The following is a 27,945-nucleotide window of genomic DNA, read 5'->3' on the forward strand; positions in this document are numbered from 1 at the left end:
TCGATCGCGCTGGAGAGGGATGCATCTGAAGCAAACACAATCACAACCGAGAAACCCAATAGAAAGAAAAAAGAAATCGGTCCAAAGATTCATATTGACAATTATCGAGGCCTCTCATATTTAGTACATGCACAAAGTCTCAGGATGAGTTATCTACAACAAGACTTTTGTTTCATCCGCATTAACAAACAGTCGTAACTTCCCCCTCCTAACAATCCAGGTAGTACAAGAAAAAGAAAATACATTCCCTCCTAGTCTCTCATCTTACAACGGGGGCGCATTAGGATCCATCATGCACTGGTCCACACGCATAAGCTGCTTTCCAGTCTTCTTAGCAATCTGGATGAACTCCCTGAGGTAGCTGACAGTGCTAGGGTAAAGGTAGTGCAGCACAACCAAGTTACCGCCCTTGTTCACGTCACGCTGGAAGGCAACCTTCTGCTGCTCGGGGGTATCGGTCTCGGCCCACAGCCAGTCCTCGACGTCGACGCTCCAGTTGACAATGTGGGCGTCCTTGCCGACGGCCTTTGTGAGACGCGAGCGCATGCGGGCACCCTCGTTACCGAAAGGAGGACGGAAGTACTTGGATTGGTAGCCGTTGAATTGCGATTTCATAGCCTTAATGTCCTCGTTGTACTCCCAGTCGATGGAGGCGTAGTCGGGGAGACCCTCCATCTTGGGGTGAGTGAAGGAGTGGAGGGCGAGCTGGTGGCCGGCGGCGCTCATCTCCTTGTAGACGTTGGTCAGGTTGGTGGATGCATCGAGGAGAGGAGCGCCAACGGTGAAGAAGGTGACCTTTATGTTCTCCTCGCGGATGATCTTGAGGACCTCCTGGGCGAGGTCAGGCTGGCCGTCATCAATGGCAAAGGCGAAGGAGTTGGGGCGCTTGCAGGCGAAAACAAGGTTGCCAGTCTCATCCTTGCTGGGGATCTTGACGGTGGATGGGACGGATGACACAATCTCAATGAGGGAGAGAGTGACGGACTCCTTCGTGTGGAAACCCTTGAGGGCGAAACCGACAACACGGCTGAGGTTGATGTTGAAGTGGTTGATGGGAATATAGATGTGACCGTTCTTAGCATAGCGCTTGGCCTCAGCAGAGTCCCAGGTCTCAGGGTAAGGGGCAATAGCGGAGTCACACTTGCTGTTGTGCTGCTGGAAGGCGATAGTGAAGTCGGTGGTACCAGAGTAAGCAATGTGAAGGTAAGAGCCCTTGTACTTGGTGAAGTCGGAGCATCCACCGGACACCTGAGTGTAGAAAGCATAGTCAGCATCAGGCGAGGTGATGGTGAGCTTGTTGCTTTCGTATTTGAGAGTCATGCCCTCGTCACCACCGTGCCAGTTGCCCATGGCGTTGGTGTTGGCGTTGGCGAACCTGTCGATGACGAGGCCAGTAGCAGCAGCATTACTGGGTGCAGGGACAGTGGCGGTAGAACCAGAGTCGGAAGGAGTGGGTGGAGGAATGAACTCTCCAGAGTTGCCACAGTAGAATGCCATGGGGCCAAACGAAGTGGTACCAGTGAAGCCAGAGAAAAGGACGGTGGTAAGCTTGGCAGTGTTGAGACCTGGGAACTTGCTGAAGGGAATGGTGTAGAGCTTCTCAGAGCCGTTGAACTCCCAGCCCAGATCCTTGGAGGAGGCATAGAACGACTTGGCCTTGGTCGGGTCGCAGTCGTCGGAAGAGTCAAGCTGGATGTTGAGCGAGGCGCCCTGGGGAGCCGTGATGCGGAGAGAAATGCCGTTGTATCCCTTGGCCTTGGCGTCAACACAGCGGAACTGGCTGTAGAAGTAAGAGCCAGCCTTGGGAACAAACTCAACACGGTTCTTGGCTGGCTTTCCAACGGTGATAGAGGTCATGGTGCTATCGTCGGAGGTGGGGAACCCCATGGCGTTGTAGAACAGGAAAGTCAGACGGGATTGGGAAACCCAGTCATCGATTACCAAGGGGGCGCAGGTGCCAGTGGCAGTGGGGACGGGGACGGTCTGCATGGTAGTGCGAGTCGCGCTCGTCGAGGTGGGGTTGCCTCCAGAAGAGCTGCACCCGAAAGCAATCTTGCTGATTTGCCATGTGGTGCTTGAGGAAGAAAAGGTAGACCAGACGAATCCAGTAATGGCATTGGCATTGGCACCGGAGAACTGGGTCAGAGGGATAGTGATGGTCTGGGTGTTTCCAGTCAGACCAGTCAGAGTGACCCACTTGGACGAGTATGCAGCATCTGAGCAGCTGCCCTTGGTCTGGATCTCCAGGGTTGCAGAGCCCTGGGCGGGGCCCTTGATCTGGAAGGTGATTGAGTTGTATCCATTGGAAGAGGCAGCCTGGCATGGGAGAGTCTCGTAGAAGTAGGAAGTGGCGTTGGGCCTGAAGGAGAGAACACCGTTGGCGGCTGAGATTGAGGGCATGGAAGAATCATCTGTGATAATGAGTAAATGTGTGAATTGTTTTGGGGACAAAATAAAAACGAACCGCTGGTCCAGGTGCCCAAGCTGTTCTGCTTGGAAGACCACTTTGAGAAGTCGTCAATCTGAAGGGGTCCGCTGCAGGCTGCATTGACAGCGTGGGTAGCAAGTCCGGCCGCGAGGCCTATTAATGTAGTAAGATACATGATTGGTGAAGGTAAGCGAGTGTGATGCAAAAGCGAATGTACAGAAGTCTAGGACTTCCAGGGACGGAGAGTCGCGATGCCCTTGGGATTGAAGGAAGGGCAATGAGAGCAGACGATAACTCGTAAAGATCGCTTTCGGCGCGAGGCTCCTATACATATATCTTCAGCTCCGACACGGCGGTAGCAGAGATTGGACTAGCGAGCTGGGCATGCAAGCCCTTTCCTGGGCAGCCCTGGCGTAGCAGGAACGGCACGAGCTATTTCGGGTAGACTTTTTCTAGGCGAATGCAGATCATGGGTGGAACGGGCGTATGGGCGCTGGCGGTTTGCTGCGATGCGCGACTGGGGCGTACGGATGTGGACGCCATGCACCTATTGCCTGCTGGGCGTTTGTGGGGCACAACATCGATATCACTTTTCCATACATGTGCAGTCTACATGGGCATCCAGAGCGCCGTCATCCGAGTAGTATACTTCCACATGTACATCTGTGACGGCGCCTCAACGGTACGACCTTGTCTTGTCCAAAGCACATGGCGATGGAAATGCTCCATCATGGCGTTCTCGACTTTCCGACAGACTGCTTGCCGGCCCCGGATGCGATGGCCATGGCTGAAACCATCCACATCTGTTCTCTACTTTAGTCACGGCAAAGATACGAGAAGCCATACCTTGGCTTTGAACAGAGGCGAGCGGAAAGACTTGGCCATGACGTTCGGTTGGGATGTTGTGTGTGAGAGAGCACAATTGGGGGGCTGCTGTTGGCGAGACGCATGTCGGCATTCTAATTACCATTTCCTTTCTTTTTTTTCGACCTGCTGCGGTAACAACACGTGAGATTTCAGTATGTGCCTTGTCAAAACGGCCTCGTCTCTGCGGAAGCAACGGTGCCTGTGCCCGGCAGGGTGGTGGGCGTTTGGTGCACCTGTCGGACCCGCACACAATACGATGGTCGCCTGACAGAACAGCGCATTGCCGGTACCAGGCGGAGCGGGGATGGCGCATAAAGTATACGTCGATATAGCGTTTTCCCCAAGTGGTGCAATCTGCCGACAATAATGGTGTGCTGCTGCGAGTCGTCCTCATCAACAGCACACTGGGCCAAACCCGCGCCTCTCCCGTCTTACCGCGACGCCCGCCGAACCAGCCGTCGGCTCTGTCGGCTGCGTGCACGCAACCAGCTGCTTGCCTCTGTCGAAATCCATCTCTTGCATCGTATGCGCAATGGTGACATAGTGTTGCCGACGAGCAATCTGTCGCTGACCGAGCAATCTTCTTCCGCTCCCCCTGCCAAGGCGAGGCAGCCAAATAGCGCATCCAGCCCGGCTCTGCATGTTTCGTCCTTCTCCGCCGCCGCCCAAAGGGGCTAGCGTATTGCCAAGAGCGGCTCCATCCCAATCTCTCAATGGCGGCTGTGCTGGAGTAAGGCCCAGGATGCGACTCAAGGCTGGCCGACTAATGCTTGCTTCTCTCGATACGGCAACCCTTTCCAAGGCCATCTCCCATCCCCAATCCATGGTTCATTGCACGCTCCCACCGCCAACATCATCATACCGCGGAAGAAAAAGCAGAAGCAACGACAATTTCTCGAGCCCTGCAGTGGACACCCAACACAGGGCTCAAGTCCCAACCATCCAGCATAAAAAAGCAGATACTTCCCAACAGCAGTTGGCTATGACGCCGTCCTCTACCCCCCAAAATTAGCTTTGACCACACAAGTCTTCTATACGTGACGACAAGCGAGAATGGTCCGCCAAAGATGATTGTCCAACACAGTCATAGATAGATGGATTTTGCTATCGATATTGCTACACCCAGGCCCTCCCCAGACACCGAACTGTGTTTCAAGTACAGCGGCTATCGGCTCATATCTTGGTATAAACGCAAATAGCAGCGGGACATGACTGACATGATTTTCCCCCAGGACCACAAATTAACGTTTGAATGATGGCAAAGACAAGACATCTAGCATGTGCCAAATATATTGTTACATGGCCGTCCAATCAAAATAGAGTTTTAAAGAACCGATCGTGCGATATTCGCAAAAAAAAGCATGTTGGTTTTCCAGGCTACAAGACTACGGGTTTGGTCGTACGTAGATACCCTGAAAATCCCTTTATCCCTTTATCCAGACTTTCTGTTGAAAGCTATATCTGGGTAACGGTAATGGCGATCAGGTTGCCCAATCTTCCCCAGATAACCCTTATCCAATGCACTACTCACCAATAAATCACCTCGAACTCTCACCCTTTTTAACTACTACCGCCCCTCCTTCACCCCATCAACCCACACATCCACCGCCTCATTATAAAAGCATAGATATCCCGCAATCAACCCGCTCTCCATCGTCGGATACCGATAGTACCACACCAAATCTTTGTACAACTTGCCATTGATATTAACGTGATAGTACTCTGCCTGTCCCTTATACGGACACAACGTCGTCGTATCGCTGGGAATCAGATACTCCCATTGCACGCTGGTAGGCGGAACGTAGTACCGCGTTCTCAGCGTTGTTTCTAGTAAAAATAGCGCACTGGTGGTCTCGGCCAGCGTCACGCCGCCGAGCGCTACTTTGATGCTGCGGTATGACGGCAAAATGTCAATGCGTTTGTAGGGGTCCTTAGGGTGACAGTAGATGCGCGTGTCTTCTTCGAACCACTGGTCCATGGCGGGAAAATCTACCTTGACGAGGTCTTGGAGTGCGCCGGAATGGAAAACAAGCATGCGGTTTGTGCTGCGCGTGCCGCTGGTTAGCTTGTAGAGGTGTGCGGTTCCGGAGGTGTAGTCGATAACTGCGTCCGCGAACAGTTTTGCGTCTCTGGTGAAGTCTTCAATGGGGACATAGTATCTTGACTGTATTAGTTGAGTGTAGTCTTCCGCATGGAGAGGGCGCTGGAGGTGTACTGTGGGTATCGTAGGTCAAGTTCCCACACGTGACGTGCCTTGGTAGTATCGAACACATATTTCCCGTTAAAAAGGCCGCGGACACGTCGACTTGTTGGCTCGATCCTCTTTGGCCCATCGCGAATAAGCGTCTGAGCTAGCTTTACCAAACTATATTCGTTAGTGACGACCCCTTGTAATGTGTGCTCTGGTGAAGTTACTCAGCGGTTGAAGAAGCCATTGCTAGTCCTTGGTTCTAGACCAACGCGAGTTGTCTTGCAGAAACAATTCCTCCTTTTTAAAGTAAATAGGAATGAAAACCAATGCTGTTTATGTATTCGGACTGGGAGTGGTGATGTCGCCATGGAAGCGGGGAAAGGTGCAGGTCCGGCAGGAATAGCCGAATGTGCTTACAAAACCATAACGGCTACATGGCGCGTATATCGTCATTGATGGTGAGCGTTCAACCTATTTCTAACATGTTTTGGGAAAAATTGTGTCGTGGGATCTTAATATCTGGGTTAAACTTGATGTGATTTCGGTAACATCTGTAGAGATTACTCCTAGTCTAAGATGGATATGAAGTACTTCACATTCAGATGCCCCGGACCAATGTACTGCATCGGTACACGTTCTCTCCCACAAGTTGCCATTATTTTCTGAGGCTGCTAACTCGGATGGATATTCGAAATGATGTGCTTGTGCATGTTTCGGGTAGATGATCGCACAGTGATGTAAGGCGATTCCTGGCGTTATGGAGTTTATGTGCCTGATAACCCACTTTTCAAAACGGCACATCTATTTTCTTAGATTGCGTGGATGGTGTCTGGGAATGCGACAGAAGATTTTTGAGATTGCTAGAATGCGATGATTGAATGGGGTGCATTCATATTCGTGTATATCTAAAGATCGATTTTGTTAATTGATATCCTCTAGTTCAAATAGATTCCCGTTTCCCGTTTCCATTTAGTATTTTACTTTTATAACATCTTTCTAACTAGTCAGTAATAGTTTGGAGTTGACGGTACTCTCAATAATCTTCATTTTCATTGTTCAAAGCTTATCGAGTTTGACATCTTCCGCCATCGTTTCTTGCTCCATCAGTGTTGTATATCTGACCCTAAGGCGTGTCAAACATCTCAAGTGATGCAAAACTTTAGTTACTTCAGTACAATGGTAGTGAAGGATGGGTGTATGCTCTTTTGTTTGTAATGTAAAGGAAGTTGTAATTATGTGTTAATCTACTAGTACAAAAGCACTACGACTCGCGGATAAAAGTTCATCGATGACTAACAGTGATCTGTAATCCCGCAGCAAACTTAGAAGATTTTTTTACATGTAAAAACTATTTCTGTCATACTGGATCCTCAAATGCCTCGATTTCAATATTAGAGAACAAGGCGAAGACTCGTATTTCGGAGTTTTTTTTTTGGAAAAGCTCCTTGGAAAGTAAATTCAGCAATGAAACTATAGTTATACAAGAACCAGAGGGGGTGAGTTTCTTTGCGTCTTCTTCAACTTACATAACTAACCAAATACTTGTGGGAAGTAATTCCCCGCTGATGCCATCAATCTTCAATCAATTTTCAGTGACGAGTTTTATATCTTTGAAGTTGCTTTGCATATATCGGTGCCAGAAAAACCTTAGCAGCCAGCAAAACTATATCTTCGGCATGAACATGCCCCGTTTTCTTGCTCGACGCATCCTTCAGCATTTGTTATGAAGTATTCTTACATCAGCAAGCAACGGTCGGATCTCTTGCCGGCTTGTTATCTTACCACACGTGGGCATCACTACAAAACAGGGGTGCCCCTGCCAAGTCAGCGTCTCCCTCAGGTCTCGTATGTGTGTATGGGCCTGTAAAGAGATTCTTTCTACAAAGGCCCCTGGGGTTGATGTTGAGCAGCAGCGGGAGACGTGGGGAAAGGATTAGCGCGCCGGCGGCCTTACCGCTTGTGGACTAGCCATTCGCGTGTTGGGCCCGACAGACTCAGGGAGCCGGGCTGGACTGGCGCAGGACGACAACCGACGTGTGGACCAATGCGCCCTCAACGCTGCCTGCAACTACATACACCACCTTTACCACCACCACAGACCAAAGGGCTGTCCAATGTGCCACGGCGACGTCGCCCGCCCATCCAGTGCCCGCCCCACGTCATAATCCAGCCCCTCTAACTTGTCCATTGACCGCCATCTCTTCGCCCCCGCGACGACGGTGCCTTGAGGGGGCTATAGCGATAACAGGATGCTGAGAACAGTGGCTGGCCGCCTGGCGCGACGGCCTTGGAGATTTGTCTTGCCCGGCTTGCTATTCATCTTCTTCTTTTACTCCCTCCCGCACCACACAGGGTCGCGTACACAGGGGCCCGTACACAAGGCCAAGACTAAGTCGTTTTTTCCGCCTCTGGAGACAAAAGCCGCCAACTCGATTGAGCTCGACTACTGCAAGAATTTCCCAACCAAGCTGCTCGAAGAAGTGCAGGTCGTACTCAAGGTGGCCTCGGACGGCGCACACGAAACAAAAGCGCACCTCAACACGGTTTCGAGCTGCATCACCAACCTGATCATAGTCGGCGACAGGGACGAGCGACTAGGCGACCGGCAAGTCATTGATATTTTAGCGGAGCTGCCTAAGAGCTACCAAAAGGATAACCTCGATTTTGAGGCTTATGTCGCGCAGAAGAAGGCACACGAAGGGGGCGAGACAGTCAAGGGACAACAGCGGTCGTTCAAGCTCGACCGTTTCAAGTACCTGCCCATGGTGGACAAGGCGTACATCACCAACCCAACCGCAAAGTGGTTTGTCTTTGTCGAGTCAGACGTCTACCTTTTCTGGGATACGCTATTCCGGCTGTTAAGCCAGCTGGATCCCTCTGAGCCTCATTACATGGGCGAACCACACAAAGGCTCTGAAGGCCGGCAATTCGCCTACGGTGGGGCGGGCATCGTCCTCTCACAGGGACTGGTAAGGAAACTTATCCCCGCAAAAACTGTTGGATCGACAGAAATCCCGCGCGAAAATCGCCTGAGCGTCCGATATGAGAACTGGGTCAAGGAAGAGCAGCGCGGTGACGCTGTGCTAGCCTATGCCATCCAAAACGCGACAGGACATAAGATAGCGCCCATGCATCCCACGTTTGCAAGCGACAAGATCAAAAATGTCGTCACTACAAAGGAAAGGTGGTGTGTCCCCATGCTTTCGCTGCACCAGGTCAAGCCGCAGCAGATGGAGGATCTTTGGAAGTGGGAGCGGACCCGACCATACAACACTGTGGGTCTTTTGTCCCGTACGCGCTGATGCACTCTGCTAACATGATGGTCACAGAAACCGTTTACCTACTCATCATTCCTCTCATACACACACGCCTTCCTCTCCCAAGGTCCCAGCCGCGAATGGTGGGACAATCTCTCGACCGCGCCCGTTCCCAACGACCGCCCTGCGCACTACAACGCTGGTTCTTGTGGTTCCGAATGCGCCAATGACAACAATTGTTTACAATGGTCATATTCGCAGACGGTCTGCCGCCATGCCGACTACATCAAGCTCGGAGACGCGGTAAATCGAGAGAATGGTGGACAGGGTGAATTCGTCAGCGGTTGGGATAGTGCAAAGCTGCGCGCAATGGGATTTGGAGTTGAGGGAGAAAACGGACAACGAGAGTTCTACGCAGGGTGTGAGGAAGCTACCTGGCTTACTCCAAAGGCAGGTTAGACTGGACGAGGGAGTATACTGGGGACATAGAGTACATAATGTTCAGGCCGTGTATAGGGAGGCGTTTGCGGTTGCTTGTCAGCACGTTCATGCATGGCGTTTTAGGTTGGCACACGATTTGGGTATGCGAAGCACGGTAAGCAGCGCGTTGGCGGAACACGATACCGCATATGACTGGGACAAAGACGGCAATTAGGACATGTTGTTGTGAACGTCGAGATTGGGGACGCGTAGATGAGCATGTATTGAACACGGCTTGACCACCTGCTCCCCTTGGCGCAATCTAGAATCCGCTCTTGTCCGGATCATATCAGATAGTAGAAGACAAATGTAGCTCGACTATAAGCTGGTATACGCCAGGTATTACAGCTGCCGCCCACGCTTTGGAGCCCTAGTAGAGCTTTGTGACCATGAAGCCGCGACTGCGAGCGGTTAGCGGCGCACAACTTGGAGCTCGGAGTGCGGGCCTCTCCCCCATTTGGAGCAACGGGACGTGTGGAAACTTTTGCATCCGGAAGCTATATGTCGGCTTCCCTGCTGAATTCATGAGTGACATCGCCAGCAATCGCACGCAACGCGCATCCCGTTCGTCGAACCGCTTGTCACCTTCACTGAACGAAGCGCTTGGTCGTCTTCGCGGCCCTTGCTTACTCTTGGCGACGCTGGCGTGTTTTACGGTGCTATTCGGGAGTTCCCTGGACAATTTTGCTGGCGGAGCAGGCCCAGTCCATGATACTCTGACCAGGGCGATGAGGAATCCAGTGTGTCAAGGGCAAGAGTAGGACGCATGCTGTTACATTTAGTACACACGCACACACACAGCTAAGCTCATGCGCAGGAGTAACAAGCAACGCGCAGGAATTGCCCTCTCCGCAACCATGGTCACCTGCGCGGAGCAGTGCTTCATCTCCACTTGTACACTACGTATACACGTTAGTCGATATTAAATGGGCTTCTCGAAAGCCTTGGCCCCAAGCAGCGGGTGGCCGGACCGCTTGTCAGTGCACTAAAAGCTACACACTAAGTGGTGTTGACTTTACCCCACAGCCCAGCGACAAGCCGTGGTAAGGCGAGGATTCACCCTTCCCATATTAATGCGGCCCTACTCTGACGTTGCCGGACATACTGTGGAACGCGCAAGGTGCATGAGTCCCCTGTTTTCATAGGCTAGCGATCCCGTTGAGTCGACTACCTGCAGATGAAAGGTACAATGAAACCCTCTATTTCGGCGAGCAAAAGGCGCCGCGGCGGACGCATGCTGTGCTTACAGGCAATATCGAAGGTAAAAGTATATTCACTAGGATAATTGCAACATAGCTTGGTATTCCATCGACTGCTATAAAGCGAAAGCTCAGCCCAGTGAAACCGTCTCCACAACACCAACTGCATCCACAGTCTCGACGACACTTCTATTCTCAGCAATCATCATGTTCACTAAGACACTCTTTTCCATCGCCCTAGCGGCCTCTGCTGCTCTTGCTGCCCCCGCCTCAGGTGGCGCTGTTCCCAAGTGCCCCATCGTTTTCGATGGCCGTGTTCCTCTCAACGCCACTCTCGAGTCTTTCGATTCCGCTGCTACCAACACCCTCTTCAACGCTGGCTTCGTCAAGGGCAACAACTTGACCTGGTCTCAGATTCTCAAGTTCCCAAACGTTGGGGCCTCGCGCTTCGATTGCGGCTTCAAGCCTCTTGAGCTCACCATCTCTGATGCATCCATCTTCATGAAGCAGGTCGGATTCCGTCGCGCTGAGCTCCAGTTTCTCAAGGATGCTGCCGATGGCGAGGGTGGTAAGGGCGTCAAGACCCTCCACTGGAGTGTCAAGCAGAATCCTCAGAGGGCCTTGAACCTGACCCACGAGTACCTGAACGTGTGGCACGAGGCCGCTGATTTCAGCAACAACCAGATCCAATTCCAGGCCGGAACCCTCATTGGCAAGAGCGATGCCGACAAGAGCAGCTTCAAGATTCTCGACCGCACCAACAAGCAGCTTTGGGCTACCCCCATTGACTTCACCAACTGGCAGAACTTTGCCATGACTCTCAACTACGTCAAGAAGTAAGTTTATCTGAAAAAGTGCTTTACAATGATAGCGAAATACAGTACTAACATTCATCGTAGCGAGGTTACCATCTTCTACAGCAAGGGCAAGAGTGCCCTCAAGAAGGTCGCCGGCCCCATCACCACTGACCTTTCTGGTGGCGGCCAGTACCACTGCGGCATGCTCAAGAAGCCTACTGGTACCTCTGACGTTGCCAACGCTGGTTTCCAGGAGTCTCCTCTTGATGAGAGCCAGATCTACGGCGGTCTCTTCCTCGAGGACTCTTCCAATGGCTGTGTTTCTCTCTAAATCAGCGGTTGCCTCACGGCAACACGGAGAGCTTGGGGTCTCGAGATGGACATGGTCAGGGAACAATGCTGGTGCATAGTAGATTTTAGAAGTGCATGTGGATCCGTGTAGATTTGGACTTTTCTAGTGTGAGAATCTCGAGGTTGTGTTTTTAGTGCTTGTACATAGATATGCACAACCTCGGGATTTAATTACATTTTTTACGGATGCTATTCTACTAAGTGTATCTTACCGTGCATTACTTATGAAAAATAGGTGAGACTTGCGACGTTGTTTTAACATACAAGGATGCTACTGCTACTACTCGATACCCGGCCTTGGTATTTCCTATAGCGCTTACGAAATAGATGAGGGAACGGCCTACTAGCTCATCTTCTATATTGCCCGCGAAACATATGAATCAGTAGCTTGTCATGAATCGATCATGCGATCTCTAGTGTCTTAGCAGGTAATCACAACAACAGGGGTGCGTAGAAATAGAAAAGTATGGCGAATACATATTGCCATGAATCGAATGCCTACCTAATTCGGACTAGCTCAGATCACCCGCAGGAATGATGGCATCACACATCTCGAGTCTAGCCTACCAAAATGACTCTACTGTCGTCTAGTACGCAGAATGTGACTTCCTTTTCACCAAGAGCGCAACGGCCATTTACATACGTACCCTTCTAGAACCCTGTGAATATGTCTGGAGCGACAAGTTCAAAAGAAATCGCGCCGTCGATTGACGTGAAAAATCTCAGCTATGCCTTTCCTGATGGCTCGAGTGGGCTCAAGGATGTGTTTCTCGACCTGCCGCCGGGCAGCAGAACATTGCTGATCGGAGGCAAGTAGCATCCAAAAGACTTGTAACAATATACCAAGAGCAAGGTCACTAACATGGTGCAGCCAACGGTGCGGGTAAAACCACATTGTTGCGTCTCCTCTCGGGCAAGCGCATGGCCCCCGCCAACACCGTCCACATCTCCGGTATTGACCCTTTCAAGATGGGCTTGGAGGGCGTGACATATCTCGGCCTCGAATGGGTGCTGAACCCCATTGTCCGCACCGACATTGATGTTCCTACGCTCCTTTCCTCGGTCGGCGGCGACCACTATGTCGAGCGCCGTGACGAGCTCGTGCGCATCCTCGACATCGACTTGAGCTGGCGCATGCATGCCGTCTCGGACGGAGAGAGGCGGCGCGTGCAGCTCGCTATGGGTCTTTTGAGGCCGTGGACAATCCTGCTGCTCGATGAGATTACAGTAGACTTGGATCTGCTATCGCGCAGCAACTTTCTCAACTTCTTGAAAAAGGAGACGGAGACAAGACCTTGTACGATTGTTTATGCGACGCATATTCTGGATAACCTTGCTACATGGCCGACCCATCTGGTACATATGAGTCTGGGCAAGGTGAAGAAGTGGGGGAGCACAGAGGAAATGAATGTCAAGGTTGAGGCGGCTGGGGGCCAGCAATACACGGGGAATAGTCAGTTGGGCGAGCTCGTGCTCAAGTGGCTCAAGGAAGATTTGGATGAGAGGGGACCGAGAAATGGAAAGGGAGAGGGTCTGAGTTATCAAAATTTAGAAGGCAAGGGCGGGTATGGTGCAGAGAAGAGGGTGGAAGATTAAAGAACGAGTGCAAGGAGGGCAGCCAAACTGTGGCTTCAACAATGCTCCACAGTTTGTTAAGGGGTTAACATGCGTTTTTATCAAGGTGGAAACTCAACGATGATACCCCCGTTTCCATACTTCAACATGGGTACAAGATGGTGCTAAAGAAGATTTTTGTAGATCTTATGTTCATGAGATATTCAGCCCATTGCATTGCACTACCATTGAGTCTTGTCTCGCTTCTTTCCATACGCTATAATTCGGACGATCATGAACAAAGACTTCTTCGAATAGATGAATACACACTGAGCAGAATGGGTACAAATACCTCATGGGTATACATGAGCCGGGATTTCCCGGTATCACAGGGCTCAATTAGGGACAAGACAACGAGGAGACACTTGTACACAAAGTGCGACAGGGACTACACGTGCAATGGTAGACGAATCACATGTGTCTGACATATTACACCACGTGACCTAAGCAGCTCGTGCATATTTCGCGTTTGCCACCCCACGCGTCACCCGCCCGTCCGCACAATTTGATGCCGGGAACGTTCAAGTCTGTTACTCACCACCTGCGTCTTGCTGATCATGACATGCATGCTATCGATAACCCAGTCCTAGAGTACTAGAGAGCACATTCACACTGAGCGGATGCTTTCGGATCCTTGCCGAAACAAGCCGCCGTCGCGCTATGACGATCGTCATCCAAATCACGGCAATTCCCATTACTTGTTGAGAAACACATCTCCCGTGTAAACGGAATTCATGCATCGTACGCAATCCTACTCAATCCTTCTCTAAGCCGTAAAAGAGCCTTTCCGCGTTGTTCCCCTTGAAACACGACACACGCTCAAGTCAGCGGCAGCCACTTCACCATGGCAGAACAGGAAACCAAAAAGGGTGGTTTCCGGGCCATGTTTGGCATGAAATCTGGTAAAGAAGCAAAACCGCAGGGCGCGCGAAAAAAGCTTTCCAAGAAAGGATCACGAAGCGATATGCTTGGAAAGCTTGACTCGACCGCCAATGTGGGTAGGACTGCACGTCAAGACTCTGGTAGTTTCACCGACGAAAGAAACGGCTCAACCGTAACTCAGTTTGGCCTTCCGGCGTATGATGATGTTATTGGGGTTGCACCGCATGCATTGCGCGATAACCCGTACACTGCCATCAATGCTCTCACTGACACGAGCAATACACATCTCTTTGTTGATTTGCAAGCAGCCGACTATCGTCGCAATTCAGAGGGACAGCCACAATATGCCGCACCACTATATCACCCACAGAGCTCAAGGTCAGGATCTCTGCCACAGATACGTAGCGAGAATATGCATCCGTACTCGCCGCCGAAAGCGCAGCCTTCGAAACTCAGCAAAGCGCATCGAGCACCCTCGGCACCCGCAAGAGCAGATGATATTCTTGATAAGGATACGGGAGAAAGAAAGGACTTGACGGAGATGATGCATGCATTTACATATATCGATGGAGTAGACACCATTGAAGAGGAGAAAGACGACGAATCTCTCCTTTACGACCCTTCACGACCCGATGGAACGGCAATGCTTGCCAGTGCATCGCCCGAGGTGTGGCTGCGCATTGCCGACTTTTTATCGCCCTTGGATGTTGCCAATTTATCATCAACATGTCGGACCATGTATGCTCGACTAGGCAAACACCCATACAAACTTCTTCTGGACCCAATGCACCGCACACACCGATTAGACTTCCTACTCGCCATGGACCCCAAGATGCCACGTCATCTCTTCTGCTTCCCATGCGCTCAATGGCATCTCCGAATCCAACCCGGCCTAGAATCGCTGAAGCCCCAAAACGTACTCAACCCCCTCTTCGAATGCCCAAACATGACAAACATCCACATGCCCCCTCCCCGCATCCGTATCACAGACGGCCGCACCCTCCCCTTCACCTTCATCCAACTCGCCCGCCGAAACTGGGCCCACGGTTCCGACTACGGTATCCCACATCAATCTCTCGCGCGCCGCTGGAAAGACCCGTATTCCGACTGGACCCACGAATCCGCCTACCACATCACCGAAAAGGGGCACGTCCTACTGCGCGTCCGCTCCCAGCACCACGTCCAAGGCGGTCTCACAGACGCAGCAAAGCGGCTCCTTCTCTTCAGTCGCGGCGACTACACACCATATTTTAGCGTGTGCGCGCACTGGAAACACGGGATCCTAACCTCCATCCCCAAATGCGCCCTATCGCACATCCCCTATGCGAGCGAGAGCGACACTACCGCCCTCGACAAGTTCAAAGAACGCAACCTCGGCAAGAAAATCCTCGGTATGGTTCCCCTGTGCTCAACCTGTCGTCCCATGCGCCGCTGTCCCAAGTGTCCCACTGAATACCTCTTCGAACTTAAACTTGTGGAGGATAAGGCCGTCCGGAGTTATGAGCAGGGTCGCTTCAAGCAGGCGCTCGTTGTGACGCGCTGGAGCGATCTGGGGCCCGCGCAGAGTCCGCTGGATGCCCAGTGGAGCGCCATCACAGGGGAGAACGACGGGTATGACAGTTTCCAGGAGATTGGGAGGAGGGCGGTTAGTGGCGTGTTTGAGAGCGCATTTACGGATACGATTCCCGGGCAGAGGGTGTTGAGTATGAATCCGCAGAGTGTGACGGCGAATGAGGAGGCGGGGGATTGGTATTAGATTGATATGACACTTTATTTTGAAGGAGATATTGAAAGACATATTCCCTTGATGAAGAGCGGATAAGAGGTTACATTTCTTTTCTTCTTTTCTCAACTCCAATTTCTGACTACTATGTCGCTTTGCCAGACGTTCAACTCGACAAAACTCCGTGCTATACATCCACAACTCCTATCGCAATGCACATGCTGGTCCGTTGCCGATCAACTAAACACATCTACCCACCACCCTAAAATTCTTATGGCGCCCGCACCACTTTCCTGCCTGTAACCTCGTATCGTTTCAATTCTTGCAGGATTTTGGGCGAATCAGCAAAGTCGTATACTTCAACTTTTGGTGTAATCTTGCCCTCGACAGCCATCTGGAGCAGCTCGTCCATTTGCTTCGCGCTGCCGGTAGATGAGCCGCGGATTGTTAGGCCTTTTCTTTCAATTAGCATAGGAGTTCGAGAACCATCGGAGGGGGGAACAACATACCCTTGTTAGCAATGTGAATGGGACTCATAGGAAACATGAAGGTATCCGGTGGCAAGCCTACGCAGACAAATACACCACTGTTCCTGCACAGGTCCGGTGCCTGGATATATGCCTTCTCGCTTCCAGCAACGCAAATGACGCCGTGTGCGCCTTCGCCATCGGTGAGCTCTCTGACAGCCTGTACCACGTCCTGCTTGGCGAAGTCGACAAACGCCACAGCGCCCATTTCCTTTGCGAGTTTTTCTTTTTCAGCCCCGCTGTCAATGGCAATCACCTTGTACCCCTTTATACTCGCAATCTGCACACCGATATGTCCCAGTCCACCGCCCGCACCGACGATAGCCACGAAATCGCCGGGTTTGACCTCCGGCTCGAGTTTGGACACACCACCTGCTAAACTCAAGCCCGCGCACAGAAGCGGCGCTGCAATCTCGCTCTTGACGCCATCTGGGATCATAGTCACAAACTGCGCATCGGCAACGACATACTGCTGCAGCGTGCCCCACACATTCCTGCCCGTGTTCTTCTGCTTGGCACAGTGATTCTCCTTGCCCTGCTTACAGCTACTGCACGTTTGACACGCGTTCCACAGCCACTTGATGCCGACTCTTTTGCCCATCAGCTCCGACGACACATTTGCGCCTAGCGACACTACGGTGCCGACGCCCTCGTGGCCAGGCACTTCGGTGTACTTGCCCGGCCAAGCGAGGTTGTGGCAGTCCGAATGGCAGATGCCGCTGTATTCAAGTTTGACGAGGACTTCGCCTGCGGACGCCTGCTTCACGGCCACGTCGTTCCGGATCTGGAGGACGCAGTCTGGACCAGGGTCTTGGATCCACCCTGCTGTTTGCGTAGTGGGGATTGCGTCGGTGCTCATCTTGGGTGATTGGGAATATTGTGGTAAGAGATTGTGGCAAGAATGAGCGACGGGTTGGCGAAGAAAAAGGGAGTCACGTTGTTTGGATCTCCGAGATAATAGAGAGATAGCAATGGCGGGGTGGACGAATGGAACTGACCCCGCCAATGCCCCACCACAGTATCGTCTTCTCCGTGGACGCACCAATCGGAGCGCGTCAATCTCCGCATCCGAGGTAGTACAGCAGCAGTTCGCAGCAGTCCAGACGCTTGCTGCACCTTGACTAAACGCACTTGTATCCTCGAAGGCTGGGCTTTTATCATTTCCTCTACTGGAAAGTGTTTGAGTTGTGTGCTGGTTGTCCCTCGAGTGGTCTAGTAAGAAGTTGAGTGTATACATGTTGGCGGCGGAGAAGGCAGAGGAAGAGAGGAGAAACTGGGTTGATAGTACGACCGGTGTTATGGCCAAGGTATTCACAGCGATACCAGAAGAGGCCAGGAATTTTCATGTATGAGAGCCCTGCATTTGGGATGGGAATGGGAAGGCAGGGTAGGGGGAAACGGGGGTTCCAGCATATTAGTACACAATGCCCCGCGACGAGAATTTTTGAGAAACTTTACTGTTCGCGACATTACAAGGTTGACAGTTCAAAATGAAGCTTACTCATTGTACTTTGCGTCTTGTGGATGTGCATACAAATGTCCTCGCAGCAGAGAACAAGGCATACAAAAGTGTTGACTGTAGCTGCCATGTGGTGCTGAGAACGGTGAAGAGAAAACACTGACCCGTTTTTATTTACATGAATATCTTTCTATTGCAGACATTATTCTAACATTACTAACCGCTGTCTACCATGATTCCCATATCAGTGGCTTTCATGGTCGTTTTTACCCGATAACATACGCACGTGACCTAAAGGGAACAAGTAGCCTTGGTATCCCCATTGCCACTGAAAACAACACCATCATCAGGCGACGCGTCGCCAACATCGACAGTAACATTGAACGTGTTCAACCTGTAAACACCAGAGTATCCGAAAATCTGGTACACAGACGCTGTAACAACAACGGATCCGTTGTAGCCTGCGATAGCTCCGGGCGCCAGCACGTCGACTGTGTAGTTGGTGCCCATTTTGTATCCCGACTCCTCGCCGGCGAGGTAGATGGTCTTGTAGTTGAAGCCGAGAGCGCCGCGGTATGCGGGTGGAGCGCTAAAGCCGTAGGCTACAGCGACGTCGAGAGAGCTCGACTGGTCGAGGTTGGAGTTGAAGGTGAGTGGGAAAGTCACGTTCGGGGAGAGAACGGCGGGGACGGTGATGCCGTAGATTGCTGCTGAGGCGGAGGATATGGAGGCGAGAGCCGTGGCGAGAGTTGAGAAGCGCATGTTGATAAGTTTTTGGGTATATTGTTGTATTGGTGTATGTAGTAGAGAGATGTTTGGATGGTTGATGAATGTAGCATTCCTTGGGGTGGGGGTTCTTCGTATTTATATGTAGTAGTACATATACAAGCTCCCTTTTCCCGCATCCTTGCCCTTCGCAATGTACATCATTTCCTCACTACGGCCGCCTGGTGCTGACCCGCACGACGCCGCAGCCGGGTCTAAGCAAAACAGTCTCCCATACGGACCGATAGATACAAACCCTGGCCGGTAGTCGCATCCGAACCCAACGACTTGTCAATCTCCCGCATCTTACACCCTGAACTTCTTTGTGTGCTATGGCCAATTAGGTCACCGCTACTATATTTATAGAAGATGGCAATCTTCTCTTTTATCACTAGAACTGTGTGTGATAAATTAAGGAAGTAGGTTTTCCTTGTTGTCATTCGCTCTAACATCCAAGTGTAACTGTAGTAGTAGTAGACAGTCGGCTCTGAAGGCAATGCACCCACGGGGCCACATCCGAGCGCTAATGCTACTAGTGCTAGTGCATGATAGTACGTCATTTTGCAGATCATCATCCGTCACTCTTCGTGTTGTGCCGAGCTTACTATATTTAGACGTACAAATGCGTAACTACCTTTGCGTTTCTCGCCTCGTCAGCGCAAATGTCAGTTGTACAGCAAATGATGCCACCAGTCTTATGGTTCTCGTTGGATTTCACACGGGCAGTCTTTCCGCTCACTTGAATTTACCACGATTTGACCGAAGGAACAGCGCGACTCCACGTCACATTGTGAACTCTAATCCAGCCAACTCGGCACTTCGTAACTAACAAGACGCTTGCACTGACCCATTATCTAAAGGAGGGATCATCAGGCGCATTCTCAAGATCACTGCGGCTTCGGCATTTTCATCGCAGCCAAAATCTGGGGAAGTGAGAGGAGGTCAGTGGCGAAAGCTCGTATAGATGCTACATACCTACGTAAAGTGCAGGTGCAGGTAGAAAGCCGAGGAAATAGTGAGTACCAAGCAACGCCACATGGCACTAGCGCCACGGGTGCCGGCTGCCGGCAAGTCAGACCCTTGTCCCGTTCCCTATGTGCACAGTTCATTACTCTGTTTCGACCCTGGGTATTCGCATAAAGTTACAGACTTGGCCTATGAGTGGCAAGGTGGGGCGTCATTTTCTGTGTCAAGCCAGATATGTTCAAACACCTTATCTCTCAGTGCACTGGAGGGTCATGGAGCTTGGTATTGCGTACGGGCACGTGGCAGCCGGTGATGTACTAGTGGTAATGGAGAAAGAAAGAAAAGAAGAGAATGTAGCTTCTGTTTGACATATGATGATATGCGCCTCATTGACTAACTTGTGGAAGAGACAGGCATGCATATTTATCGACATCAACAGTGACCACAATGACAAAAATACTGTTGAATATGTCTCCCCATCCACAACAGGTGATTTCTCGAGTATCTTCATTCTTGAGCGCTGTCAGCTAACTTATAGATGTTCAATTCCGGCCCAAAGGGATCTTATAAGGTAGGCCGAATATGCTGGACGAGAATGGACGAGAATGGACGAGACCGGCTCATATCGCTTCCATGTGCCATACGGTATACATACTACATGGTAGCAAGTTAGAATGCCACAGCCACGCGTACGTATTCCGCCTTGTGTTGAAGCGGAACCAAAGTTCAGTTTGTTGTTTTTGCCAAACCAAGTCCCAGACTCACGTGCCTAGCGCTGCTAACCACGGTTACGGCCTTCACTGGCAGATATATGTCTATACGATAATTCCAACCGATTATATTGTCGCACATACGATAATTTGGCTGTGCCCAGACAACTGCAGCATACTGCGCTACGTTCAAATTATTGCGCACACATCTGCTCTACAACAAACAGCTTGAACGACGACACCTCAGTATTTTGTTCACCAATACAATCCACGCTAACCGGACTCCCCAGTTGTGAGACTACCCGCAGCCCGCAGAGTATCTCACTTGACCTGAATTCTTCCGGAAAAGTTTTTCAACTCCTCTCTGACATCGGCTTATCGCACTTCGAGCGTAAATCCAGCCGACGCAATATCACAACCTCACACTCATACGGCAGCGCATCGAGTGGAGATCTGATCTATCTGGCTTTCGGCCCAACAACACCTTCACTTGCGCTGGCCTCATATATTCACCTCTCCTGTTGCGACCTCAACGACATCGTTTCATTGAAACCCTTCATTAGAAGCTGCAAACTATATGGATCCAGTGCCAACATCCAGCATGTCGGCCACAAATTCACTTGAGTCTTCGTCGCCCACGCCATGTCCTAACCAAATCGCCACCCTTGAGCGCCGGATCGCTGAACTTGAGCAAGACAAAGCGCACCTCGCCAAAGCAGTGTCTGAGTCTAATCAACGCGTCGCTGAAGCTAAGAAAAGCACAGCTGCCGCTGAAGCCGAGACAGCAGCGGCGAAGCAGCGCGCCCAAACACGCTACACAGAGAGGTTACATGCCAACAACGAGGCTCGAAATCTTCAAGACGCGATGAAGGAGCAAGCCTTTAAACATAATGATTATGCGATCAAGGCCAGTAGGTTGGTTAGTACCCTCAGGGCCAGAATCGCGCATCTTGAAACTGAAATCTCGACCAAAGAAGCTAAAATTCAAGAGTTGAAAGCGGAACTTCATGAAATTCACACTGGCTTTCTAGCTAATCAACGAGAGGAGGTTAACATCGAGACACAGCCCGACAAGATTGTTCATGACCTTAAGAACAAGATCATAAGTCTGGAATTGTCTCTTGCTAAGGCAGAACAGGACAAAGAGCAAGCTGTGAAAGATAAAGATGTGATGGCAAATTCACAGGCCAAGTTTGAAACGGATCAAGCCTATCTCAAGAGCCGAGAGATTGCGCTGATGCAAACTAATCAGATAAAGCTTCAGAACGCTCAGTTGGATTGGCATTCAAAACTAGAGATCGTGAAGAAGCGGGAGATCCAAATGGCGAAAGAATTGAAAGAAGCAAAGTGGGAGGCCGAAGATGCCAAGCAGAAGTTGCAGATGGCAACTCGTACGATGCAAAACACTCCTCAGAAGCTTGGCGTACAGCAAAAACACCAACAACAGCAGCAACTTCAGACTTCCAACTCCGACAAGAAAAGAAGGTCCAGTCTGAATGGGTAAGTCAAATGATGTTATAACCAATCTGCACAAGTATAACTAACACATCTCCAGGAACACTGAAACCACTACATCCGCGTTTCAACGCGCACGTAACCAGTCACTGCTCCTTAACTCTATTGGCATGGGTCCAAATCCGCTTACAGGAATGTGCGGAGGTGCACCGAGGACTGAAGCTCCGCCCGTTTCAAGGCAGCCCATGAATATGGCACAGGATGTTGGATACAGACAGTATCCATCACTAAGTTTCGACAGTTCGGCTAGCCAAAGTCCACCTATTCCAACTGCACAGCAACAATACTTTCCAGGCCATGGCCCGTCTCCGGTTCAACAGTATGGCATTTCGACGCAACCCAGGAGTCTAATGGGTCAACAGCAACCCATAGGCCCCATGCCGCCTCAGCAGCAGCCAGGCCTTGTACAGAATGCGAGATTGAACAATACGGGGTCGCAAGCTCAAACCCACTCAAACCACGGGATCAACGTACATTTGGCTGTCAACACGGGTGCCGTACAGCAGCCTCACCATGGCATAGCACAGCAACCCCCACCTTCCTTCATGCTTAGCCGTACGCACCAATCGAACAGCACCAACGCGTCTTTTTTCCCGAATACGCAAGGCAACACCATTCCATCCGCTTTCGACACCGACATCTTTGCGACGGATTCAAGCAATGTGACGCCAGGCAACATTGACTTCTTTCTGAACAACGACTTGGGGTTTGCCAATTATCTCACGGGAGAAATGTTCCAAGATCCATTGTACAGCAATGATTTCACGACAAGCATGGATGGCAACGCTCAAAGTCAGGACAGTGCTAACGCTGCTCCGGCGAATACGAATGCAACGTGGTCAGGTGGCCAAGGCCCAGCGCCACATCCAGGGTTCGCACCAAGATGAGGTTTAGAGTTTACTGAACTGGGCAAGTGATGCATTTGAACTGTTGCCAGAGGACGTATGAGAATGAATGCGATAAGGGCGAGCTTTGGTTCGAGTATCAGGTGGATGACGTGAATCTTGGGCGTCGGCGATGCTTCGAATGTGCCGCTGAGATTTGTGAGGAAGGCTCCAAGTAACTCATTGTTCATGAGGGTAGTATTGGATTTAAGGTAATGTGATTCTTGTTGACTTCTCTGAAGTGGAAAGAAGGCTTTGCGCATTGAGAAGGAGGCAAATGGGCGTTCAGCACCGCTTCTTTTGCAGCGAGGCTGGCCACTATGACGAAGCAAGTCAGACTATTTGGGGTCTCAAATGAGAAGGACGTGGTAAGCAATAGAGAATGTACCCAACGGTAATCATGGAGTTATAACGTTCATACCCATAAACATCCTAACCGTAACAAATCTTCTCCTTCATCAGAATGTGAAAAACTGAATTCTTGCAGATGTAGCTGCTATGATAGAGTGGGGTTTCGGGCTACAATATGAAGGTACGAACCTCACCAAACGTAGATCCAAACCTTACCACGCTACATACAAGCTCCTAGTCGCTCTAAAGAATCATCTGCCGCTTTCCCATGCAAACTCGGTTGAGATGCTAAAGCGGGTCAGGTTGCAAAGACTCTACGGCGGTGGCGTAGGCCATTCCCGCTAGAGCCTAGCCCACCGAGTCTTCAGGGTTTCAAAGATTCACCCCACATCTTTTCCACCGACCAAGCTCCACTTGGCAATAGCTTGCATATCTTGATCGTATTCGCCCCAATCATACACCAGATAGATCGCGCAAAACCCTAGGTGACAGGCCTGTTTCTCCCGGCTTGCCGCATATTTCCAGGCCTGGATCGCAAGCGCATTCCAACCCCATGCATTCTCCTATCAACAAGCTATGCTATCTCCGGGCCATGGGTGTGACGAATGACTAGGGTGTTGCTTAGCGAATACCCGTGCGGCATAGAAAAGACGTAGGTTGCGCGACATTTGGACTCGCAGCCTTTTACTGTTTCCCAGGGCCGCTCTTGTCGTTGTGAGAGTCGCGATCATGGCATCCAACGAGCCGGGCCTTGCGCCACTCAGCGCGCCAGGTGATGATCCGACTAAAGGCGCTGTAGACGTCCCTGTTGAGACCGATACACCAGTCGCGCCCGACCAATTCGACGAGCGCTACGAAACTTCGCGATGGGAAATTTGGGCGTATTATTGGTAGGTATACGCTTTTCTGAGAACAATTGTTACCGCATGATATACTAGCCGTTTCGAACCCTTCTAACAATTGGCCAATAGTTACTATGTCGGAGACAACGGATTGACACTTTTCAACTTTGGTCCTACGGCCTTTCAAAACCTCATGTATCTGGCTGCCGGCGATTCTGAAACTCTCTTCTTCATGGGCCGGAACCGCACAATCAACTCGATTGTGCTTCTGTGCAACGGCATAAGCTTCGCCATCCAGGTCGTTATTTTCTTGATCCTAGGCTCTTTCGCAGACTTCGGCACCTGGCGTCCAAATATCCTCATCGTACTCTCGATGATTGCATTTGGTATTGGATTCGGTTGGCTGGGAGTCCATACCGAAGACCAGTGGCACATTGGCGTCGGGCTCTATATTGTCGGACTCATTGCATACCAGACCACCATCACATTCTGGACCGCTGCTTTCCCTGGCCTCGCGCGCAACACCAAGGATTTACGTATAAAGGCTGAAGAGTTTGCAGAAGGGAAAATTGACCGTGCCGAGTACGAATTTGCCGACATGATGAAGCGAAACGAGCTCTCCAACGTAGCTTTCTACACCCAATCGGTCTTTGAAATCCTTATCCTCGCCGTCATCGTGGGCATAATGTTTGCGCTCCACGTCAATGACAGTGCGGCGAACAACAACTGGGGTCTTTCCGTACTCATTGCGTTTGCGACGGGCGTCTGGATCCTCTGCGCTATCCCCTGGTTCGTTCTCGAGAAGCGGCGCCCGGGCCAAGATCCAGGGCGTAGCAACATCGTTGTAGCAGGTTTCAAACAGCTCGTCTACGCCTCCCAGCAGATCTGGCAATTGCGGCAGAGTCTAGCGTATCTTGCAGGCTACTTCCTTCTCGGCGACAGTCTCAACACTACCGTTACAGTGATTGGCACCCTGCAAAACGAAATCGTCGCCTACAACAGTCTCCAGCTGACCTACCTGCTTATTGTCGGCATCGCGGCCCAGGCTGTCGGCATTGGCGCTTTCTGGCGCATACAAAAGTCGTATGGACTTTCGACAAAGACAATGTTCATGGTCGTTGCTATCTGCATTGTCTTGCTTGATGGCTGGGGCATGGTCGGCATATGGACCCAACGCTTCGGTTTCCACAACAAATGGGAAGTCTGGGTGTACCAAGTCTTCTACGGGCTTCTGGTGTGTCCGTGGTACAGCTACTCGCAAACGATGATTTCCGAAGTCACGCCGCGCGGCAAAGAGTTTTTGTTCTTCAGCTTGTTCTCGATTGTAGGCAAGACAAGCGCATTTATCGGCCCCTTGGTAAGCAGCGCGATTATCGACGATACGGGCAACAATAGTAGTCCGTTTTACTTTTTGTTCTCGTTGAGTCTGGTCAGTTGTGCGTTTTTGTACTTTTTTGTCGACGTGGAGAGGAGCAGGGTTGAGCAGGAGCAGTTTTTGGATAAAGAGCAGAGTCTTAAAGTGCACGATGAGGGGTTGGATGGGTTGATGTAGTAGTAGTAGTAGTAGTAGTAGTAGTAGTAGTAGTAGTGGAGTGTAATTTTGTATTTCTCTACGAAGGAACGCTAACTCTATACTTCATCCCTTACACTTCAACCTTCCTAAACAAAAGCGTCTTGCTCGCATCCGGTTTAGAATGCGTGCCCCACTTAACTGGGGGGTTACATGTCAGTCTTTCCATCGGGCATCTTGACATCATATTGAAGCAGCATGCGCGCTAAGACCATCTTGATCTCGTTTGCAGCAAAGAAGCGGCCAGGACATGCGTGCCTGCCATAGCCAAAATTTAAGGCTCGTTTCGTTGGCCGTGATAAACTGATTCCGCGCAATATCCTGTGCCTTGCCGCTAGCGCGCTCCTTGTACGAGCGGAATCCATCAAAGCTTTCCGGCGACTGGTAGAACTCGTTGTCCTTGTAGATAGAAGCAGCAGAAGCCTCAATCATGACGCCTGCGGGTATATGATGACCGGTGCTAAGTGCAAATCCTTTCTCGACGTAGCGAACGAAGGATGCTATTAAGCGAGAGGAAAAAAAGTAATTTTGCGTTAGTAGAAGTTCCTTTCATGGTAAAAAAAAACCCCCCAACCCCCAAGGTTAAGGGGGGTTCCATTACTAAGTGGGCTTTTTTTTTGGTTGATGTTTTACTTACTGAGGAAAGATGGGGAAACGCGCATGACCTCCTTCATATAACTGTCGAGTTTTTCCATTTGCTGCAGTGCGCAAAATGTTATGATTCCGTCATTGTTTGGCTGAGACGGTACGGATCTCCTCGCGAAGTGGCTCAATGTACTCCGGGGTGGCAGCGAGCGTATAGAATATGTTAGTGGCAGTTGCAGTAGTAGTGTGGATTGCAGCAAATATCATAGTAAGCTGATATTGGACAAGTTATTCACGGATTTCTGTTCGTTTCTTCTGTTAATCATCTACTGCACTAAGTCATCTGGCTCCTGCCAGCTCGAGTTGTTGGCCTTTCTGTGGATTCTCTCTTCAATGAGAGGTCTCAGTATTTTCTTAGCGAGCTTCTCGCGTTGGCGAAGGTTCTTAACCTCTGGCGTGCGCGGCTCTAGGTAGGGCTTCAACCACAGTCGTAATGTCTTGACGGAGTGGACAGCGTTCATGAATTCTAATGTATAGCCTGCTGCAGTATCAATGTATTTAGGATCTTGACACATTTCTGGACCGACGAAGACACGACTTGAGACCTTTGCGATGAGAAGGTTTAGTTTGTCGAAGATATTGATTTCGGTCTAGTCTTCACATGGCGGCATGATTTCCCTCAGTCCATCATCAACTTCATTGCAGATGTTCGGGCTCAGCCGGACTATCAACGGCGTCAGCGAAACTAGCTTCTGAGCATTTTTTCTTGAGGCCTACCTAGCGCTGGCGTAAGATCAGCCTTAATGGAATTAATGGGCGTCGGGCTACCAAGGTTCAAGCGTGTGTGATCGATTTTCATTAGCTGGAAGCGGTTAACTACGTTGTTTGCTAAGAGTAATCATCTTACTTGCTTGGACTACGGTCTCCGCGCGGCTAAGAACATCATCAGGGAGTTTTCGCAGTTCTGGTAGAAGGCTTGCGGGAATGACGACGGTAGGTATACCTACAAACATGTGAGCAGTGACGAAAGAGGTGCTTCTAGAGAGAGCCAATATACCTTGTTCATTCATAAGTGCGTAACAAGAGTTTCTGGACTGTAATAGTATCAGTAACAAGCTTTATGCGAGTGCGAGATGATGTTAGTTTGGCTTATCCCTTTTCATAAATCACTCTTGCTGATGAGAGGTACGTTTGCTAATACTTCTCCCCCGTTCGGTATTCTTCCATAGTGGGAAACTTTGCAAGATGTCATGTGCACTGTATTACGGGCCATGTAGCATATGCTATGTACAAAGATGAGGACAGCGACGCCCGTCGCCTGCAACAACTGCGAAACATTTACCGCTATCTGCGGATCCATGCTAGCAGAGTTGGTTTGTGTCAAAAAAGTCGAGTATCGAGATGTGTTGAACTGACGAGATCAAATCGAGCTACTGCAGATATGCTGGCTGCGAGAAGTTGATTCCCAGAAGAGGAGAATGCCTTGCTCAAAAATAATGTTCTTATGCCGTTGCCAGACTCTATTGTATAGCTGGCGGCCTGACCTACATATAAGTTTATTTATAAGCAAGACCCTACAATGATGTTCTTTACATCCCTATAGCCTACACATCATACAAATGGCTAATATGATATACGATCTGTGTAACGGATTTGCAGGAGGCAAACCTTCCCTACGCATCATACCACCGATAGTATACACGTACAAATTTTGTTAGTGCGTATTTAAATTTGAAAGGAGTATAGACATGTGCTCATCCATTCTTGATAAGCAATAAGTTTTGTATTTATAGAATACGATTGGAAGAAAATACAAGAATATAGGATATACCCTTGTTCTTTCGAACTAGCCCTTGCTTTGGTCTTGGGAACCCTGATAATACCCTAGTATGGTTATGGAAACCGTCATGGCCGCCTCCCATCCAATGGACGAAAATGCGAGAATCCAAGACAGCTCGTACTTCCTCCGGTCCGTAGCACTA

General features: G+C 50.4%; 12 protein-coding genes across 12 annotated transcripts; 7 read left to right on the top strand and 5 right to left on the bottom strand.

Moving 5' to 3' along the window:
* Positions 1-76: 76 nt before the first annotated feature.
* On the bottom strand, positions 77-2,727 carry COCSADRAFT_41599 (carbohydrate esterase family 4 protein). Its single transcript, XM_007707069.1, has 2 exons — positions 2,465-2,727; positions 77-2,411 (listed from the first exon to the last, which is right to left on the bottom strand). The coding sequence occupies exons 1-2, from the start codon at positions 2,601-2,603 to the stop codon at positions 265-267; spliced, it is 2,286 nt and encodes a 761-aa protein (XP_007705259.1). The 5' UTR covers positions 2,604-2,727; the 3' UTR covers positions 77-264.
* A 1,090-nt stretch (positions 2,728-3,817) lies between these two features.
* On the top strand, positions 3,818-4,338 carry COCSADRAFT_263014 (uncharacterized protein). Its single transcript, XM_007707293.1, has one exon. The coding sequence runs from the start codon at positions 3,936-3,938 to the stop codon at positions 4,305-4,307; it is 372 nt and encodes a 123-aa protein (XP_007705483.1). The 5' UTR covers positions 3,818-3,935; the 3' UTR covers positions 4,308-4,338.
* A 289-nt stretch (positions 4,339-4,627) lies between these two features.
* Positions 4,628-5,779, bottom strand: COCSADRAFT_153905 (uncharacterized protein). The gene is made up of 3 exons (XM_007707294.1): positions 5,711-5,779; positions 5,511-5,660; positions 4,628-5,454 (listed from the first exon to the last, which is right to left on the bottom strand). The coding sequence occupies exons 1-3, from the start codon at positions 5,728-5,730 to the stop codon at positions 4,863-4,865; spliced, it is 762 nt and encodes a 253-aa protein (XP_007705484.1). The 5' UTR covers positions 5,731-5,779; the 3' UTR covers positions 4,628-4,862.
* Positions 5,780-7,564: 1,785 nt separating this feature from the next.
* COCSADRAFT_153909 (glycosyltransferase family 31 protein) lies at positions 7,565-9,592 on the top strand. The gene is made up of 2 exons (XM_007707295.1): positions 7,565-8,761; positions 8,816-9,592. The coding sequence occupies exons 1-2, from the start codon at positions 7,736-7,738 to the stop codon at positions 9,200-9,202; spliced, it is 1,413 nt and encodes a 470-aa protein (XP_007705485.1). The 5' UTR covers positions 7,565-7,735; the 3' UTR covers positions 9,203-9,592.
* A 659-nt stretch (positions 9,593-10,251) lies between these two features.
* COCSADRAFT_41601 (uncharacterized protein) lies at positions 10,252-11,713 on the top strand. The gene is made up of 2 exons (XM_007707070.1): positions 10,252-11,258; positions 11,322-11,713. The coding sequence occupies exons 1-2, from the start codon at positions 10,630-10,632 to the stop codon at positions 11,548-11,550; spliced, it is 858 nt and encodes a 285-aa protein (XP_007705260.1). The 5' UTR covers positions 10,252-10,629; the 3' UTR covers positions 11,551-11,713.
* Positions 11,714-12,162: 449 nt separating this feature from the next.
* COCSADRAFT_41602 (uncharacterized protein) lies at positions 12,163-13,586 on the top strand. Its single transcript, XM_007707071.1, has 2 exons — positions 12,163-12,379; positions 12,442-13,586. The coding sequence occupies exons 1-2, from the start codon at positions 12,238-12,240 to the stop codon at positions 13,164-13,166; spliced, it is 867 nt and encodes a 288-aa protein (XP_007705261.1). The 5' UTR covers positions 12,163-12,237; the 3' UTR covers positions 13,167-13,586.
* Positions 13,587-14,028: 442 nt separating this feature from the next.
* COCSADRAFT_102291 (uncharacterized protein) lies at positions 14,029-15,822 on the top strand (the record flags this gene model as incomplete). Its single annotated transcript, XM_007707296.1, has 1 exon — positions 14,029-15,822. The coding sequence occupies one exon, from the start codon at positions 14,029-14,031 to the stop codon at positions 15,820-15,822; it is 1,794 nt and encodes a 597-aa protein (XP_007705486.1).
* Positions 15,823-16,060: 238 nt separating this feature from the next.
* On the bottom strand, positions 16,061-17,175 carry COCSADRAFT_102345 (uncharacterized protein; the record flags this gene model as incomplete). The annotated part of the gene is made up of 2 exons (XM_007707297.1): positions 16,061-16,242; positions 16,299-17,175. The coding sequence occupies 2 exons, from the start codon at positions 17,173-17,175 to the stop codon at positions 16,061-16,063; spliced, it is 1,059 nt and encodes a 352-aa protein (XP_007705487.1).
* A 725-nt stretch (positions 17,176-17,900) lies between these two features.
* On the bottom strand, positions 17,901-18,610 carry COCSADRAFT_41606 (uncharacterized protein). The gene has a single exon (XM_007707072.1). The coding sequence runs from the start codon at positions 18,535-18,537 to the stop codon at positions 18,067-18,069; it is 471 nt and encodes a 156-aa protein (XP_007705262.1). The 5' UTR covers positions 18,538-18,610; the 3' UTR covers positions 17,901-18,066.
* Positions 18,611-20,817: 2,207 nt separating this feature from the next.
* COCSADRAFT_194440 (uncharacterized protein) lies at positions 20,818-22,625 on the top strand (the record flags this gene model as incomplete). The annotated part of the gene is made up of 2 exons (XM_007707298.1): positions 20,818-21,716; positions 21,772-22,625. The coding sequence occupies 2 exons, from the start codon at positions 20,818-20,820 to the stop codon at positions 22,616-22,618; spliced, it is 1,746 nt and encodes a 581-aa protein (XP_007705488.1). The 3' UTR covers positions 22,619-22,625.
* A 1,027-nt stretch (positions 22,626-23,652) lies between these two features.
* COCSADRAFT_128880 (uncharacterized protein) lies at positions 23,653-25,446 on the top strand. The gene is made up of 2 exons (XM_007707299.1): positions 23,653-23,856; positions 23,938-25,446. Exons 1-2 carry the CDS (start codon positions 23,696-23,698, stop codon positions 25,358-25,360), a joined length of 1,584 nt encoding a protein of 527 aa, XP_007705489.1. The 5' UTR covers positions 23,653-23,695; the 3' UTR covers positions 25,361-25,446.
* An 81-nt stretch (positions 25,447-25,527) lies between these two features.
* Positions 25,528-27,323, bottom strand: COCSADRAFT_348521 (uncharacterized protein; the record flags this gene model as incomplete). Its single annotated transcript, XM_007707300.1, has 8 exons — positions 25,528-25,681; positions 25,731-25,878; positions 26,016-26,131; positions 26,157-26,236; positions 26,299-26,613; positions 26,884-26,966; positions 27,021-27,057; positions 27,255-27,323. 8 exons carry the CDS (start codon positions 27,321-27,323, stop codon positions 25,528-25,530), a joined length of 1,002 nt encoding a protein of 333 aa, XP_007705490.1.
* Between the last annotated feature and the right edge of the window lie 622 nt (positions 27,324-27,945).

The sequence above is a fragment of the Bipolaris sorokiniana genome, assembly GCF_000338995.1.
Source record: "Bipolaris sorokiniana ND90Pr unplaced genomic scaffold COCSAscaffold_18, whole genome shotgun sequence".
In the NCBI taxonomy this organism is placed as follows: domain Eukaryota; kingdom Fungi; phylum Ascomycota; class Dothideomycetes; order Pleosporales; family Pleosporaceae; genus Bipolaris; species Bipolaris sorokiniana.